This window comes from Eleutherodactylus coqui, chromosome 5 (genome assembly GCF_035609145.1).
Source record: "Eleutherodactylus coqui strain aEleCoq1 chromosome 5, aEleCoq1.hap1, whole genome shotgun sequence".
NCBI classification, from domain to species: Eukaryota; Metazoa; Chordata; class Amphibia; order Anura; family Eleutherodactylidae; genus Eleutherodactylus; species Eleutherodactylus coqui.
Genome location: NC_089841.1, coordinates 176,166,881 through 176,186,314, shown reverse-complemented (window position 1 = coordinate 176,186,314; position 19,434 = coordinate 176,166,881). Strand labels below are relative to the sequence as shown.

General features: G+C 40.7%; 1 protein-coding gene across 1 annotated transcript in view; it reads left to right on the top strand.

Annotated features, from left to right (window-relative positions):
• Nucleotides 1-19,179, top strand: part of CABP7 (calcium binding protein 7) — a 58,744-nt gene extending 39,565 nt beyond the window's left edge. The window contains exons 4-5 of the mRNA XM_066601962.1: nt 17,265-17,418; nt 18,826-19,179. Of these exons, the coding sequence (XP_066458059.1) occupies nt 17,265-17,418; nt 18,826-18,953 (282 nt within the window). The 3' untranslated portion in view covers nt 18,954-19,179. The remainder of the gene's footprint in view (nt 1-17,264; nt 17,419-18,825) is intronic.
• Nucleotides 19,180-19,434: the final 255 nt, after the last annotated feature.

Below are 19,434 nucleotides of genomic sequence, written 5' to 3'. Positions count from 1 at the left end.
CAGAATGAAGAGTTTCCATCCTGACCTTTTTTTCACAAGGGACTTGTTGAGATAAATAAGATATATATAATGAATTTCCATTTCCCCTCTGGTTTTGGTGATGCAAAAACTCTTGAGTATACGTCTCCTTCTATCTGGAATATAGAAACTGGTTTCAGTGCACCAGTTTTGATGACGTCTTCTACATGCACCTGGTTGTGTGGTTTTGCCTCTGATTTGAGATTGATTTGAATCTTTTTTTTTGCAATAACATTTTTTTACTCTAAGGAAAAACCTCTGTGGATGAAAGATCTGACCCAGCAATTTGATGTACAGTAGTTTTTGCAAACATGGAGTAAACCTTTAACAATCCTGCATGCACCGGAGCTATGGAGTAACCTCATTACCTAGGAAATTCTTATTTATGTTCTTAATTGAGAAACATTGTTTGCCTTTGAATCTCTTTTATCGGTTATTTTCAGAATTTCTTCTAATCCTTTGGGACTTTCTTCTCTGGGACTGAAAGGCACAGAACTGTGGATTAGAATGTAGAAATAGGACTCCTTTGCCTCTAGCGGAGGACCAAAAAGGGTAGTTAGTACAAAGTCAAGAGTATAAGATGATATTTAGAAGGTACATTTCCTGACCATTGCTTAAGCCAAGAAATCTTCTGACGAATTGGTTATGGCAAAGTTCTTGGAGGCAATCTTTAAAGAATTAATTTGACGGTCACATAAGAACTCTTATGCAGATTTAAGGTTTGACGTAAAATTCTAGAAGCTCTTGCCTGAGGAACTCATCTTCAATGTCCTTGGAAAGGTGACTGAGCCATATCTTTAAGGTCTGGGTTATGGGAAAAGAGGTTAATGAAGCCTTACAGATTTCTGCAGTGACTGCATTTCAGAAGAGCATTGATCTTTCTCTCCATAAGTTCTTTCAGTAACATGGACTCTTCGTAGGGGAAAGTGGATTTTTTCTGTTAGACGAGCTACTAAAAAAATCAACTATACTGGGATATTTCCACCTAAAAGACAGAATTGGGTCTATTAAATAGACGGATTTAAACCTAAACCCTACATCCACCCTCTTTTCAGGATGAGCCCAATCAGCCTGCAAAAAATCTTAAAGCACAGGCTGGTCAGGAAGGACCTCTAGTCTTTTTCTCAGAGAAATAGAATTATCTATGTTTTAGGCTTATAATCCATGGTGTCTTCTGACTCATTGAGCTTTTTCACATTTTTAATAAGAGAAGAAATTTTGTCTGTATGTCTTCTGCTCCAAGTCATCTGAAAGAACTTCTGGAAAAAAACAGACCTCAATCATGGATTTTTGAGATGAAGATGAACCTGGGGTTTAGATGAAGTAACTTTTTTAAAGCTTCTAAAGAATTATTTTGGCTTCAGACTGTAATAAGGCATTTTCAGAGGGCATACAAAACTGGCAAATATCCAAAATACTGCCATCTGGAAGAGCCTGGCATTATTTGTCTCAAAATTTGTGTCTAATTTTGTGCTTTTGTTTGAATTCACTAGTGGTATCATGATCTGGAAGCGAAATACCATCAGGCATCTGCAAAACAACACAAATGAGGAGTAGCAAACAAATCATTCACCCCCATCCCCAAGGAGAGAAACTTTACAGCTGCTGGACTGGGTGTGAATGCCGCCAGACTTTACAATGCAAAACTCTTGGGAAAACCCACAATATCTGGCAAGCACAGTAAACCCAACTGAGATGCATCAGCACATGCCACATTCACAGCCTGTGCCAAAAATACCACTGGTGAAGCGGCACGTGGAACTCCCAGTGCCTGTGCAGTACAGTAAGGGAGGTCACAGAAGCACAGGCGCATAGAGCATCTGTGTAGTAAGTCTGTGCATCAAACTCTCATATGCCAACTATGCATGCTGAGACACTCTCAGTAAGCCCGTACATATCCCTGATGGACAGAACGGCCCCGCAGAGACACTCCCCAGAAGCTGGATTGGCCACTTTGACCGAGAAGTACGGCCATACTCTCAGGAAGCCAATATGTCTAGCAGCTGATGAGGAAAGTTGTTTTTCTATTAATTAAAAGGAACATCTATCCATGTCCTAGTCAGAAGAAAAAAGTATGAGTAGCTCTTGGGGGATGGCTGTAATTAATTATTTATTTGACTACTCAGCCCTGTTTTTTCTTCTGTCCTAGATAGGGGAAGCAAGTGTTTTTATCTATGTGCCTGTGTTTGCCTGTATCACACGTTCAGCTTGTCCATTAAAGTTGCATTCTCATGAACTAGAATGAGCTAGAACAGTAATTCCCTTCGACATTTGCTGCAGCAGCAGAGCCACATAGTAGCCAAGTGTTGTTTTTAAAACTCTTTTAATTGCTGTTTTTCTTATGTGTGTTGTTGCAGGAAGCTGAGTGATGCTTCACTTATTTTTCAGTCAGTTTAGTTTGAACTTTTATTCTGGAAGCGCCTTTATTTATTTGCATTTTGTGTTGATATAAGTGCTCTGTTCCAGTTCAAGGGCTTTTATGCAGGTCTCAAAACATCCAGATAACTTTTAAAAATGTTTTCTCTGGTAGTGATACATTGTGAAATAACTTGCCAAAATATGCACATTTGAGAGAAGCATTTAGAGGAAATTATGTCCCCACAGGGATTTGGGGGTGGGGGGAGTGATGAGGACAATTGACTCACCTAGACAAGGCCCCCATAGAAGACTCCCCCATGGCCGCCCCTCTCACCGCTCTTAAGTTGCAGTGGATCACTGTCCTCCTTGTCTCCTCTCCCTTTACCTGTCTGTGGCTCATCTGCTGTAATGAGAGGCTCCTGTGTAACAAGTGGGAAGAGCGTCTCTCTGATCACAGCGCAGGAGCTGTGAGAGTCGTGGGGAAGGAAGGAGCTGTTAACCAAGGAGGACAGTGCTATACTGTGACTGTTGATAGATAAGGGAGCAGGCTAGTGAGTGCCTTCTATGGGGGGGAGATATACTATGGGGGTGAGAGTGTATACTACAGGGAATGTATACTGTGGGGGGATATACTATATGGGGGAGATTGCATATTATGGGTGGAGGGAAACTATACTGGTGATGATGATAGAGGTGGGGAAGAGATGATATCGGGGGGGGGTGATATTTGGGATAAGATGATACTTGGTGCTAGTAGTACGATGCTTGAGGGAGGGAAGAGATGATATTGGGGGTACAGATGATACTTGAAAGGGGTATTTAATTTATTTATTTTTTCAAATTATCTTTTTTATTATTATTGAACATTTTCGCTTTTAATTAACAAAGTAAAACAAGGTTTTGTTTAAAGCAATGATAAAGATATCAATGTCACATGTTCATCATAAAGCAATATATAACAGTGCAATATAATGCTTCACATTGGTGTGTTGAGTATCTGAGCTCCGAAGCTTTTAATGTAGCTTATTATCTAAACAGTTATAGCTCCAGTAAACCTACATTTTCGTGTTTATGGACTTCTGTTGAGGTATTTTTAGTGTTATTTTCCCTCTCGCTGATCGAGTCAGTGGCCATTAGAACGACCATACAGCAAGCTGCCGTATTGCATTTCAATCCCATTCAGGTACAGTAGATAATACTTTGGAGCAAAAATAATACCAGAGGGAGAGAGTGATTACACTAGGAACATGGATAATTTGGAGAAAGTTAGAGCATACTGGGCGAATGATACTGAAGGGAGAGGGAAGAGATGAGATTCGGAGGTACAGATGATAATAGAGAGGGATAGATAATACTTTGGGGAGAAATAATGCTGGAGGGAGAGAGATTATACTGGGAAGAGAGAAATTTTGGGGTAAATTAGGGAACAATGAGCAGATGACACTGGAGGCAGGGAAGAAATGTTATTGGGAAGGTCTGCTCCATACCGTGCTGGCATCAACTGTTTAACACAGCTGGCAACCTACCACAATGGCCAGGATCGGAGATAATTCTTATTCTGGGCTATTTAACCCTTTAGATGCCACTGTCAGTGCTGACAGTGGAAGTTAAAAAGCCTGACATAGCGAGGGGGCTCCTTCTGACCCCTAATCAGCCTTCCCGCAATGAGATCTTGGGGTGTCCTTTGATTGCCATGGCAGCCTGGAGCTTTGTGAAGGCTGTCAGGTCTGCCATTTGTTTCTTCCTATTAAGCAAGATGTCAAAAGTACAATATACTGCAATACTGAAGTGCAGTAATCAGCATCCCATGTCCCGCCAGCAGCCTCATCAGGAAGCAGAGCATCCTTATACTTATAATGTAAGTCACAGACACACTCAGTCTCTGATGCAAAGAATGGAAAGCTGGGTTACAGCTGAGCTCACCACTGCAACTCATCTCTTCCAGCATCTCAGTATGTTGCTGTGACTTACCTTAAGTACAAATAACAAAGTACTTTACATGACTGATGGGGGACTGTGTTGTAACTCAGCTATTCTGCTGCCCAGGTCAGAACAGTCTCCATGCACTGTGGGAAACTTGAGTTACAGCTGATGTATTTGGCTCTTTCATATCTTCCTGACTCAAGAGGGATGAACATATAATTACTAGCTAGGGCATAACTAGAGAACGCTGGGTCCATAGCAAAATCTAGAATGCTCCCCTTTGTATGCACATTTACCAGCCCCATGTAAAAGTTACATAATAGTTCAGGTAACGCCATATTTCCTGCCGAGTTGCACTTAAACAGATCCCCAAATTATATCACATACTGTATACACAAATTGCAAATATTATCAACATTACCCATAATAACGCCACACAATGATCATATAGGTATTATCATCACATAGTGAGGAAATAATACCACTATGCTGTTACAAGAAAAAAAAACACTATACAAAGATCAATATTACTCCCATGCAGTGAGCATATTATAGTAGATACCAGCTATAGAGAAGTGCTATGCAGACTGTACTAAATTACTATAGTACCGCTATATCCAATAATCACAGGTCAGGTCCTCTCTGATCTGAGTTGCTCATTTGCTCTTTTCTTCTCCATCCAGCCCAGACTTCCATAACGAATTCTCCAAGACATAACTTGTCTCTGCAGAATTCAACATCAATACATCTTTGCCTACTTGCTTTCCCAGCTCCATCCCTACATTTTCCATACCTCTACACTACTTCCCAAACCATAGCACTCCAGACAGTCTTAGTATCCCTCCATTTGTGCATCTTGTAGATCTCACACATAAGTGCTACTTTTCATGTCCCCACGCAGTAAAAGAGACCACTATTTATGCCTGCACTCTGTAATAATGCCCCCTTTATACTCCCAGTCAGTAATAATGTCCGCTTTTATGCCCCCACTCAATAATAATGCACCTTATGTCCTATCTCGGTAATGTTTTATAAGCCATCTCATTAATAATGCCCCCTTTATGCTCCCACACATTAATAATGCCTCTTTTTGTCCCCCATTTAGTAACAGGGCCACCTTTTGAGCTGTAAAAAATAATCTAAAACAATATATTTGTCTTTCTCGCTTCCCCTGCTCCTCTGTTCACCATTCCTCTGGACCTTGCTGGTCTTGGCTTGCCTCCTGACTGCTGGTGATGTGTTGTCTATGCATATGGTCAATGTGACCAATCACTGACCTCAATCATTCGCTGAGGCCGGGTATTGGTCACAGCAGACAGCACATGACCAGCTGCTAGTGGAAACTAGCCAGTTCCAGTGAACAGAGCAGTAGGGGTATAGTCTGTTTTTTTTCTTATGGAATCCCAGAAGGTCAGTAACGATAGTGTCCGGATGTCCTGGACTGATGGACCCTGATGGACTGATGTGTGAATGACTGAACAATATGCGATTTATCTGTCTGAACAAGTGAAATTTTGTTATTATTTGCTCGTGCAAATGACTTATTGCGCCGTGTAAAAGGAGTGCCTTAAGATATGTATAGATGTAAAGATTCTTATTAGAGATGAGCGAGCGTACTCGGATAAGCACTACTCGCTCGAGTAATTTGCTTTATCCGAGTATCGCTGTGCTCGGGGCTAAAGATTCGGGTGCCGCTGCGGCTGACAGGTGAGTCGCAGCGGGGAGCAGGGGAGAGCGGGCGGGAGAGAAGGAGAGAAAGATCTTACCTCCGTTCCTCCCCGCTCTCCCCTGCAGCTCCCTGCTCCATGCCGGCACCTGAATCTTTAGCCCCGAGCACAGCGATACTCGGATAAAGCACATTACTCGAGCGAGTAGTGCTATCCGAGTACGCTCGCTCATCTCTAATTCTTATCCGTTCAAAGGTATACTTCAAAAGTTTCATTATTAGAATCATTGTTCTAAAATACTAAATTCTTCCATAATACGCAGCGGTTTTATGACTCCATTGGACCAACTTTGCTCACAAAGAAAAACAAACCATTGATAGGATTTGTATATGTTGTTTGAAGCCACAGCTAAGTAATCAACTTTAATACATCACATAAGTTAGCACATTAAATGCAGTTACAAAATCTACCTTTTCATGATGATGGAATTAGAGGAGCAATTATAATGTCTACTGAACGATGTTAAAAGATGCGTCATCAAAGATGACTTTGATATCCATCTGCATGAACACAGATGTTTACACACTGTCATTTTCTTCATAATTGGATAAACAATTTTGACTAACTTGAGAAAATCGAGTTGCTGTGCCTTTAATACTGCTTTACTTACAGCCTCAAATACATAACAGGACATTCTTCCTTGTCTATTATATTTATGCTACCAGAACATCCAGAATGGAATCATTATAGACATTTTAATATTCTACAATTGGCCTTTCCCATGCCCAAACTCCGTAAACCGTATTACCTTGATAGTGGGTGAATACTTTGCAATTTCTGAGTTCCCTTGTGTTCAAATTGTATAGTATGAATTTATAGTCAGGATGGAATAATGCTCGAATGGAAATAAATGTTAAACATAACTAAAGGTCAATGAAGGAAGGAAAAAAGGGTTTTCACATTGACATAACCCAAGCTAGTAGCTATTCATTCGATTCTTCTACAGGGGCTCACTGGATCATAGAGATATATGCACCGAACCATCACTATCGAGAAGGTATTACCCAATTGTACATGTTGCCATCGACAATGTATGGGTCAAACTTTTAGGGTAATCACACTACCCGTGAGAAGCAAGTCCTAAAGAAATCCTGCACTGAAAATCTCGTCATTCATAACTCCTATAAAGGATTGGACAAAAATCGCAATAACAAAGAGACAAAGGAAGACTCTACAAAAATATCTTTTTTGCGCCTTAAAGAATAAAATTCAAATACTTGAATTTTTCTTTTCCTGTAGTCCAAAGGCAGCAGAGGTGAAGATCAGCCCTGAGGCCAGATTCACATGAAGGTATTTGCGCATGAAAAATTTGCGTGAGTAATATGCAGAAAATGGACCCATTACTTTATATGGGTTTGTTCTCATGCATGGATTTGGCGTGCGCAATTATATTGCGAGAAAAAAGCAGCATGCTCAATTCTTCTGTGCATTTAGGGGAAAAAAACACATATTGAACTCGTTAAACTAATTGTCCATTTTCACGGCTGAGCGCATCGGTGTGTTTTTTGCACACGCAATTGCGCATGATTTATGTACCAGAAAAGTACAGTAAAAACCACAGTTGCGCATGCAAATATGTAAACACTCAATCGCAAAAACGGCACAAAAGCATGCAGAAGTATGCATACACTCATGTGAATCCGACCCCACAGGTTGAACAGAAGACAATGAATGATTAGTAGTGATGAGCGAGCATTGCCCTTAGCGAGTACCTGCCCACTCGTGAGAAAAGGTTCGGCTGTCGGTGCGGGTGACAGGTGAGTTGCGGCAGTGAGCGGGGGGGGGGGGGGGAGAGAGAGAGAGCTCTCCTCCGTTCCTCCTCGCTTTCCCCCGCCGCCGGCAGCCGAACCTTTTCTCTCGAGCGGACAGGTACTCGCTAAGGGCAATGCTCGCTCGAGCAATTGCCCTTAGCGAGTCTGCTCGCTCATCACTAATGATTAGCAATGCAAATAATGATTGATTAACCAATTGACCTCAGTGCTACCAAGAAAAGGGATATCAAGAGTCAAAAGAGCACATTTATTGCTGGTGCTGTACCATAATTCTGGATTAAGCAGTGATTTCTTCTGGTGCAAATCGGTCTAGACAAATGTACTATTGATTGGTGCCAAAAAGAACAAATGTTATACTTCTTACTCCACTTTTCAAAAGTGTCTTGAGAAGTGGGTATGGCTTGCTGCTTGACCACTTATGACATGCAACTTTAAAGTGAAAAAAAGTCATGAAAACAGTTGCAATCTGGCAGATAGTGTGACTGTACAACCTTACAAATATCTGAAGACATGACAAATTTATTAACATAGTGCGACATTTGATACATTTGTCACATTGTAAATTGGAGAATGGAAAAAAGAATGCCAGAAAAGTGGCATTAAAAATCCCCCTGATGATAAATTCCCTCCATTGTATTTCATGCAGCCATAAATTTATTAGGGAGGGAATCGTCTTGCCCTTGGACTAGAGAAAAAGAAAATTTATGGAAAATGTTATTCTTCCTCGACGGCCAACAGGCAGTACACAAAGGGAATTGAGTAGCAACAGCAATTTAGAGAAAGAGACTGGAACATCAATTTCCAACATCAATTTGCCAAAGGCTGAACCTTCTGCAGGAGTGATCTCCTGCCTACAATGTTTAACCAATATAAGTGGCAATGACTGAGTGGCAGTTTTGCATATTTGATTAAGGAAAAGATGATGATTTTGCCTAAAAGGTCATTGTAAAGCGTGTTCAATGTGCCTTAGGATGTAGCAGAGGAGACAGCCCATACACAGCATAGGCCTCAGAAATAGCAAGTTTAATCCATAAATAATTGGATAAAGTAGATTTTCTGGTCTCTGCCTTTCTGGGAATTGTACAGAAAGAGTTTTCTCACTCTTAAACTGCTTCAGCTTTTGGAGATATTTAAGAACGGCTCTTCTTACATCCAATAAATTTACATTCCGGCTATTCTCTTATTCAGAATATAATACTGGCAAAAAAAATCCTGATTTATAGTGAGAGTAGATGAAACCTTGGGCAGGAAATTCAAGATTGTCCTTAGAACCAGATAGTCCATAAGATTTGTCAAGTACAGGCTTTTTCAGAAAAATCTTCGGAGTTTGCTATTACATCTTGCCGAAGCAATAGCCCCCCGGAGGACCATTGTCTGGAGGAGAAAGAAAATGTTTGCTTCCTCAGGAGGCTCAAAGGGAAGAAGCGCTAATTGTTTCAGGACTATAGATAGATCCCAGGAAGGCACTAGTAGCTGGGGAGAGGCTGAGGATTTTTAATGGCCCTAAAGAATGTCTTGATCAAGAGAATTTCCCCAGTCAATATGGCTCAAAATGCACTATTAGGCTTTAGACTCTTCTAGAAACATTTCTGAAGAAATTGAAGTACATCAGGGAAAGCAGGGGAAATACTCAGATTGTTGATATACAAGATGGAAAATAGCAATTGTATTCTATTGTACACTTTGATGGTGGATGGACATCTAGCCGCTAGCTACATATGTAGTCACCACTTCATCTGTAAAAAATAGAATCTTGTCGTCTCCTTCAGTATTTATGCCGTGAGCCTGAGACAAGCAGAGTCTGGTTAGAGAAAGCCATTGTGCACTAGTATGTCGGGATCGCAGGGAAGGTCTTGATAATAGTTTCTGGTAAGAGCTAATAAGAGTGAGATCCGAGCCCTTTGGTTCCAGAATGCAGCTACGAGTATTGCTTTGGCTTTCTCTTCTTTTGTCTTTCTTCTGCACTCTTGGTAAGAGCAGCAGAGTAGGAAACAGGAAAACAGACAAACTGATGGTTTAACCCTTTGCAATCCAATTTTGGATTCAGAGTTTCCTAGGGGGCTTTCTCTTTCTGCCATTATACAATGGTGCCATCTGCTGGCTAGAGCCAGTACTGCAGTATGTGACATGCTGGAGAGGCCCCAGACAACAGAGTGGCCAGTAATTTACAGTAAGAATACCCTGCTGGACATCTACAGATGTTGGATCTGTACAGCCTTCAATCTGAATGTCTTTAGACGTCAGACAGTGGATTGGAAAGGGTTAACTGAAAGACAGGCCATGTAGGACTTCTTGGCAATCATGGGCATTAAGAGAACAAAATCCAGGAAGCAAGAGAAATTTTCCTGATTTCCAGTACACCGATCTGGAAATTTTGCAATAAAGCCAGCAGTGAGAGCTCCTGGCATTACCTTTTACAAATGGAGCACAGATAAAAGAGGGTTCTACGAATTTTTGTCTGCAAGTGGTGGAAGGAAAGAAACCAGCACAGACATGATGAATGTATTATAGGGAAATGCCTGTGAGATAGACTCTAATGTACAAGCACTGTACACAATTCAGTGAAACAGTATTTGCCCTCACCTAATTTTGTTTATTTTTTACTAATTTGTCACATTTAAATGTTCAGATCATCCAACTCATTTAATGTAAGGTAAAGACAGCATAAGTAAAGACAAAATGCAGCTTCTAAATGATGATTCTATTTCTTCTAGATGAAGATTTATTCGAAACCTACCTCAGCCATGTGAACATTGTCCCCCCTTCCCTATATTTAATAACTGGTTGTGTCACCCTTGGCAGTAATAGCGGCAATCATTTGGTGATAACTTATAATGAATCGTTTTTATTGCTGTTCAGAAATTTTGGCCAGCTCTTCTTCGCAGAATTGTTTTAATGTTTTAATTTGTCTACTTTGAATCTACATGAACTGCCGATTTAGGATTTTGCTATATCTCCATGGGATTCAAGTTAGGAATTTGACTTGGCCACTCCAAAATCTTAATTTAGTTTGCTTTGAGACATTCAGAGGTGGACTTGCTTGGTGCTTGAGATCATTGTCCTGCTGCGTGCCCCAACTATGCTTAGGCTTTAGGTTACAAACTGACGTCTGGATGTTGTCCCCCAGGATTTTCTGATAGCAGATTTCAATAAATTATGACAATTCATCCAGGTCTTGCAACAGTAAATCAGTCCCAGACTGTCACATTACCACAATTATCTTTGTTGATATGACATTCTTACTATGAAATGTGGTGTTAGCTTTATGCCAGAAGTAAGAGGACCCATGTCTTTCAAAAAGTTCCATCCTTGACTCATCAATTGACAGAGTATTATCCCAAAAGTCTTTGGGTTCATCTAGATGGTTTTTTTTAGTAAATGTGAGACGAGCCTTTCTGTTTGCCTTGGTCGGCAATGGTTTGCAACTTACAACTCTCCCATGGAGCCTAATTGAGGCCTGCACTTTATATTTTAGTCTGGGGTCCTTTTAGGACCTCCTGGATGAGTCATTGATGTGCTTTTGGTGACCTTTTGGTAGGTTGGCCACACTTGGGAAGGTTCACCAGTTTTATGTTTTATGTTTTCTCCATTTATGGATAACAGCTCTCAATGTGTTTTATAGCAGTCTCAGAGACTTACCATTGGCTTTGTAAGTCTTTGCAGACTGGTACATCTCAATGGCTTTGTTTTCCAATCTGCATTTGATTCTCCTTTGTATGTGGCATCATGTGCTGCTTTTTGAGACCTTCTAGCCTGCTTCACAATGCCAGACAGGTTCTATCTAAAGGGTCTTTTAGACGGTCTGATAATCCAGCTAGAATCTGAATCGTTCAGTGTAAATTCATGCCCCGACTGAATGACAAACAAGAATTCGTTGCATGCAGAAAACTGAACAATGGATCGGTCCGTGTAAACAGGCAGTTGTTAATTAATGAATAACTGCCTGCTTACTGTGAATGGAGGCGGGCGGCCAGAGCGATACCCAGCCTCCATTCACTAGTGATGCTTGTTCCTATGTAAAAGCATAGGAACAACTGTCTTTGGGAAGACCTGTCGGGCATCTGTGGGTGTGGCTAGTAAATTTTAACCCAATTGTCAATTACATTTGGTTAATTTAATAGCTAAGGTAGCAATTATTTTTTCACATAGGTCAGAACAGCATTTTCCTTTCAATAAATGAAATCCTCATCTAAAAATGACGTTTTGTGATTACTTGGGTTACTTTTGTCTAAAGCTGCGTTCACACTTTGCGTTTTTGGTGTGTTTTTGAAGCGTTTCTGAACCACCGCATAAAAAAAAGCATGCAGTGTTCCGTAAAATACGTGCGGTTTTTTTAAATACACGTGCGTTTTTTTGATGCAGTTCAAAAACACAATAAAAAAGCTGTGGGAATATAGCCCAATAGTAAAAGTAGTTTTATGATCTGAAACAGTCAAGTGTGATAAATATGCAAAAACAGAAGAATTTGAGGAGTCACATACGTACGTTTTCACAGCACTGTATAAGAATGGATCTCTTGCAAAAAAAGAAAAACAAATGTCCTAGCTGATTGATTTTCTTTCTAGCCTTTTACTCCTAGGCTAACGGCGTAAAACATCACAGGAGGAGGGAGAAGAAAGCCGGGACGATGCAATTCTTTGAAGCTTGAGTGACCCTGTTACTAAATGATACTCCATTGCTGTTAAAAATGTCTGCTGTAACTTAGCTACTTCAAAGACAGAGGTATAAAAGGAAGAGGTCAGGAGCATAACTAGATGGATAAGACAACATGGTGCTCAAGAGTGAACAAGGAAACTATTTGCATTAATTAGTTTTCAATTTGCTGCTATAGCCACCTCCACTCCTGGGAAGTCTTCTAGTTTCTGGAAAAAGACTGCAAGGATGGAGGAGATCCATTCAAGAACAATATATCTATTAACAACTGATATTGACAGACTGCAACTCAAGTCAGGACAAACCATTTACCACCAAACTTGGCCACCAAGATGGAGACACAGTTTTCTGATAGAATTGTATACTACAGCATTAAAGTTTCACTTCTCGGAAAATAAAAGGTCCTAACAAAACTTTATTACTCTTCCACCGAACATTACAGTTAGCACCAAGCATCTGGGCAGGAACTGTTCTCATATCATGTAAAGCAGGGATCATCACTCCAGAAAAAGAATTTTCTCCACTTGACTCTCACGTGGTGGCTAGTAGAGATGAGGGAGTATACTCGATTACGCGAGCGAGTAGTGCCTTAGCCGAGTACCTCCCCGCCCGTCTCTAAAGATTCGGGGGCCGGCGGGGAGCGGCAGGGGAGAGCGGGGAGGAACGGAGAGGAGATCTCTCTCCCCCTCTCTCCCCCCCGCTCCCCGCCGCAACTCACCTGTCACCCGCGCCGGTCCCCGAATCTTTAGAGACGAGCGGGGAGATACTCGGCTAAGGCACTACTCGCTCGAGTAATCGAGTATACTCCCTCATCTCTAGTGGCTAGCTTTACATCACTTGAGCCCATATTTTTAGCATTAAAGTTCTATGGCATGACCCATTCTACTGTTAGTGTTGTGTATGGGATTTTGTGATTGTATACTAGATTTTATGCATGTTAGCCATGAATGTGATTGAAATGGTCAAAAAGTTCAGTTAGAAGAAGTGTCAACCTACTGTTAGTCATTTAAACTAGATCTGTGGTAATGAAGATAGGTGCTATTTGTAATCATCAGTGTGGTTCTTTTGTATGATAATAGAGTATTTTTCAAGGAATACATGGCACTCCATTATGTATGTGCCCAAGAAGGACCCTACTTCAGACAATGTTATATTTTTTTACACACGCACTTTTTTTCTACATTTTTATCCTGGTACCTCCCTCCTGGACCTAATTATACATTTTAAATTATGTAATAAAAGTTCTATTTTACTCTGATAACATATAGCAGTGACTTCTGTAATTCATTAATATATATTAGTAAACAGCTGTTTGTCCTGAAGGTAACCTCTACTAAGCAGCCACCACTCCAATACGTCATGGGTGTGGCAGTGGTTGTTCATCAGTATTTTGTACCTGTTATCTCCCCCATATAGCATTCTTCTGCATGTTGCTGGGAACTGGTATTTATACCTGACCTTGTACCCTCGTATCAGTTCATACGGCCATTTTGAAGTGATTTTTGTGTGGATTTTGCTCCTTTCAGTGAACTTTCTGAATGTAACCCCCTAAAAGTAAGCATATTTGTGGCCACAGTAATCCATTTATATCCCGCTTGGTGCTGTGTGGTTGTCCGTGTGTTTACAATTATTTTCGCTGCATTTTTTGTGTGTTATTGGAACCTTTGCAACTTGAAATCAAGTGAGAGATGAGTATTTAATAACAAGGAGTCAAGGAACTTATTGTTATTATTATTACATGGTCATTAGGAACCAACATGGTCACAGGGATTTGCAGTTGGTGAATCATAGGAGATGGCTCCTTAGCTGCGAGCAAATGTGGCCTGACAGACAAGGGTCATAATCAATGTATACTACAACAAAAATGGTCTTTCTATCCATGACATTGCCTTAAAACTGAAGCTTTCGATGTGCACTGTTGCATACACTAGCAAGCGTTTTTGTGAAACTGTGGCCAACAAAGATCCACCACAAGCTGTGAGACCATGGGGGACTACGAAAGCAAAAGATAAGTCTATCAAGCTGCTCTCCAAATGAGATTGTTGGTAAACTGCTCCTGGAAGTCAATGAAATTTAAATTTAAGCCAGAGCAAGCAGGTATGTGTGGAAACTACCAAGAGGAGACTTCGATCAGCTGGTCTCTTCGGTAAAGTTGCTGTGCGGAAACCAATTCTTAAGGCAAGAAATGTAAAAAAAAGACTGCAATGAGAGTAGAAACACAAGAATTGGACCATTTGAGGTGTTTGTGAGCAAAAGAAAAATATACGCATGCTGTTCGGCAAATGAAAAGATGATGCCCAACTTCGTTACACCAACTGTCAAACATGGTAGAGGATCTGTAGTGGTTGGAGGGGTGTTTTACTATGGTGGAATGAGTACACTATATAGCATTAATGGAATTCTGAGGAACAAAGGAAACCACAAATTCCTTGTTCACTACACAGTCCCTGCAGGAATAAAAAATGGTCAGCTGGGAATTCATTATGCACGAAACTAATGACCCCACACACACTTTAAACCTTTGTAATGATTACCTTGTGAAGAAAGAAGACAGAGGTACTCTGAAAATAATGGAATGGCCACCACAATCGCCTGATCTAAACCCAATCAAACTCCTGTGGGAAGAACTGAACCGTAAAGTGAGGATACTATGTTTAACCTGTCAAGAAAGCCTCTGGAATATATTACACGCCTCAGGGAAGTAATTAGAACCAACCGTTTTACAAAATGTAGCCAATAGGATGCCTAGAGTAGTCAAAAGTGTTTTAAAGGACTTGTTCACAAGAGCATGTTTTTTTAGCGCATTAAAGGCACGTGAAAGTTCTTCTCATTATCACTAATTATTTGATTTAGTTAAAAATATATGTGTTATGATTTGTAAGGAATGTATGCACATATACAAATAATTACGCCCTGTTTTTATATACTATGTGGCACCATTATGATGTGCACTTTCTGTGCCCACTGTTCCTGTTTATTTGTCCATTTTATTCTGGCTAAATAAAGTTCCTTTAAAAAAAAGGCACGTGAAAAGATCGTGGCTATACTACGCTAAAATAGTGTGAACGGATGATTTCCAGCTATTAAATCTCGAACTTAATTAGCTGGGAAATTGGCCAGTCACACAATCGGGAGCTGCGTGGTGCGTGTTATCCAGCTCCCATAGGAGTCTATGGGAACTCCTGCGGAGCTCGCACCAAAGACAGGTCAGGTCCTATCTTTTCTCGCAGCATGGACCTTAGATGTGTGCATTGCAGTCGCATATTCTATCTTTCTTAGATGCTAGTTTTTGCGTGTCTAAAATTCCTTTATCTGAACGCTTCTATAGGAAACCATTGGTTCTATTAGACACGATCTATACTGCGCTAAAACCACGATTGTGTGAACGCGGCCTAAAGGTGTTTTTTTTGATGAAAAGAACGTTTGATTCATTTCAATCATAAAGGTCTTGAATGGCAGAGTTTTTGTTTTCTTTCTTATACTCCTGAATAAACATTGATTTCTTTCTCTTGGTTGACTATTCGCGTTCTTCTTCAATGTTTTCACCCTTAAACCATAAATGTTCATTTTATCCAAAAAGACTTTTGACTGGCAGTGTACATTTCATGCAATAATATAGTAAATTTTAATATGATACTAGTATCTACGCAGCAATGTGATTGGTTGACAAAGGACAGAGGATTTGACAAAAGGTCACGTTAGAGCGCTTTTACACTGAAGGATACCCTTCTTATTCTTGCTGGATCATGCAGAACGGTACGATAATTGTTTAGTGTAAATGCTGCCAGCGACGGAGCGATGAACGATAATTTGTTCGCTTATCGTTCAGTGTAGGCAAGCATAGAAATGAATGATGATCTGCCTGTGTAAACTCATCTATAAATGACTGGCTGTTTACTGTAAATGGAGGCAGACGGCCAGAAGACATCTCCAGCCCGCTCCGCCTCCATTCACTGAACGATTATTGCTCGTGTAAAAGCCCGGGAACGATAATCGCTGGGATGATTGTAGGGCACTTAAGCGCCCGACAACTATCCCGTCTAAAAGGACCCTTAGACCGCCTGCACGCAAGCGAGTTTGAATTGCAGAATCCACAATCGTCTTCCACGCGGATAATCCATGGCATTCCACATAGATTCAAACTGATAGAGCAGTGGCATGTCCGCTCACACGAGTGGACAACAACTGTGTTTTTTTTCCGCTTGTGTAAAAAAAAATCGCAGCTTGCTCTATTATTTTGTGAATTCCGCACAAGCGGCTTCCATTGACTTCAATAGAAGCTGTCCATGCAGAGTATGCGAAAAATAGAGCATGCTGCGATTTTTTTTTTCCACAAATGGAAAATCGCTGTTGCTGTCCGCATTGATGCAGTCGCTGTCTGCTTGATGCTCTATTGGTTTAAATTCAACATTGAGCAACTAAAATTGCGGAAAGGTCATGTGTTACCCGCATCTTTGCTTGGCGATGAAGAAGGAAAAGCAGGAGTTTAAAGAAAATAAAAACTTTACTGAGCATGTCCGATGGCGATCCGTGCGCACCGTACACAGTGCAGATTATGAAGACAAAATACAGGTTCGCTTGGACGCCGGCTGGGCACAGGGTCAGATTACGCAGCAGTAATGCGGAATCCGGCTCTGCCGTGTCCAAGCGGGCTTACTGATACTAGTGTATTTAAAAAAATACCAATAATGAGCAAGTATTGGCTGCAAAGTATCTATATTATCCGGTAGTTTATTTTTGTTAATTATCTATAGAATAATCCAAATATCTAACTGGTTTCTGACAACCTTATATCCCATGTTTGGCTTTGCAGTGTGACATGCAGTCGTTGTCTGTTGAGGAACTGAAAAGATTATTATATGACACTTTTTGTGAGCACCTGTCCATGCGAGACATTGAGAACATTATCTTGACTGAAGAGGCTGGAAACCTCGGAAACAAAGGGGATTGTCCTGTAGATATGGAGAGTAAGTATTCTGAATTATCATCTATCACAAAAATACAAGTTGATAATAATGGTGATAATTGTCATAGTAAAATTTGAATGTAACAAACGTATCTATGAGGTCCAATGTCCACCAGCGGATTTGTTGTGCAAAATCCATGCAGGTAATCCGCAGTTCAAGCCTCCCATAGAGAAGGCATTTAACACCTGCCAAGCGCAGATAATAAATTGCAGAATGCTCCATTTTATCGCAGATCACATGCGGATGTCACTCCATTCATTTTTATGGGAGCTTAGGTTTCGCAGTGCATCCACAAATACATTTCAATACATTTGCGGATTCACTGCGGATTTGATGGTTAAAATCAATTAGGGAGGTGGAGTTGCAGATTTTTTCTGCATGGATGATCCGCAGTACTTCCGCATACATCCACCTGGTAAAAAATGCAATCTGCAATAAAAAATCCTTTTAACAACGACTCGCAGTGAATCCGCGGCGGATATCCGCATGAAAAATCTGCCCGTGCCGTGGACATGAGGCCTTAGCGCCAGGTATAAAAAGTGAGCCTTCAGCTAGATCCTTCAAAACTATTCAACATTGGAGACCAAGGAAGATATTTTGATTGGATATCAGTTTCAGCAGAAATGTTTAAAGCGTACATGGTATTTTATTAAATACGGCAATAAATACATGGGCTTGTAGCTCTTATGCCTCAGATTGCATACTGATGTGATTTGGGGTGCATACCTTAATTTTTCAGAAAAATACCCCAGAGTTGCTTCACGGTTATAAACTATCCATTCATTTTCAGTGAGCGCTAGTCTGCCTCATAGGACTGCCTATATGTGCTGCTACTTCCTTTTCCATGATTCCCTCTTGCATTTGACCAATAGAAGCACTGCCCTGATCTGATACCCTGCCTGATTGTGAGAGCTGCAGTACTGGCATGAGCATAACATGGATAGCAGGCTTGTAGGACAGGGCTTTATCAGGACTGATAGCTTGTTACTGTACAAAGCTGAAGCAGCAGGGAGGAGAAGAGATACAATAGTCAACAAGGCACAGAGTAGCAGCTGAGGATAAGCAGTATGGGCTCTCTTGTGCTCGCTAAGCCCCACTCTTGCCCCACTTCCTGTATTCTGTTACTAGAGACGGGCATCACCTGACAACAGGCAGTGGACAACAAATTAGAAGATGCCAAGTGGTCAGTGCTTTGGAGCAATTTTTAGGCAGGGAATGTCAGTTTCTGTAAATAAGTAAAGTAAATTGCAATTTTCCTAGTTACTACATTGGCTATCGTATTAAAATAAATTTGTTCGAAATTACAGTAACCATATATATGTAACTATATGATTGCTATCTCACTTTGTTCTATAACATATAAAATGTATATCTCATCATTGATTCCATTTTCCCTTTGTTTTTCAGCTTCTCCAAACCAACAAATCCGCCAGACCTGTGTCCGTAAAAGTCTGATCTGCGCCTTTGCCATTGCTTTCATCATTAGTGTAATGCTAATAGCTGCAAATCAGGTTCTGCGCAGTGGCATGAAGTGATGAAGTGGGGATTTCAAGCCATGAACTTAGATGTACTTTCAGGAGTTTCTCCTGCTTATTCCCCACTTTTAAACGGACAGCAATGTACAGCGGAGGAGCCCTCTAAGACCTTGAAAAATATGGGACTTACCCTCCAATGTCTGAATGTGCATGGGAGGATTTGCATGGAAAATGCATGGGCATTTAAATTGTCAGGTGACCATCTGTGCTTTTTCAAATCTGTGACACGAAGGGACTCTATATATAATAGGTGTATATATGTATACGGATATATAACTCTATATTTATGAGCAATAACACTTTTGGTCGCTAAAGGGTTATCTCTTTGGTTGCTGGGCACAGGGTCATTAGGGTTAATGAGTTCCTGCTAAATGTGTAATCTTTTCTACATTGTAAGGAAAAAGGCAAGAAGGTTACAATTTGTCTTCCCTTCCCCCATTATCATTCGCCTTAGCCCCTAAATCGCTGAATGGGTTGATGT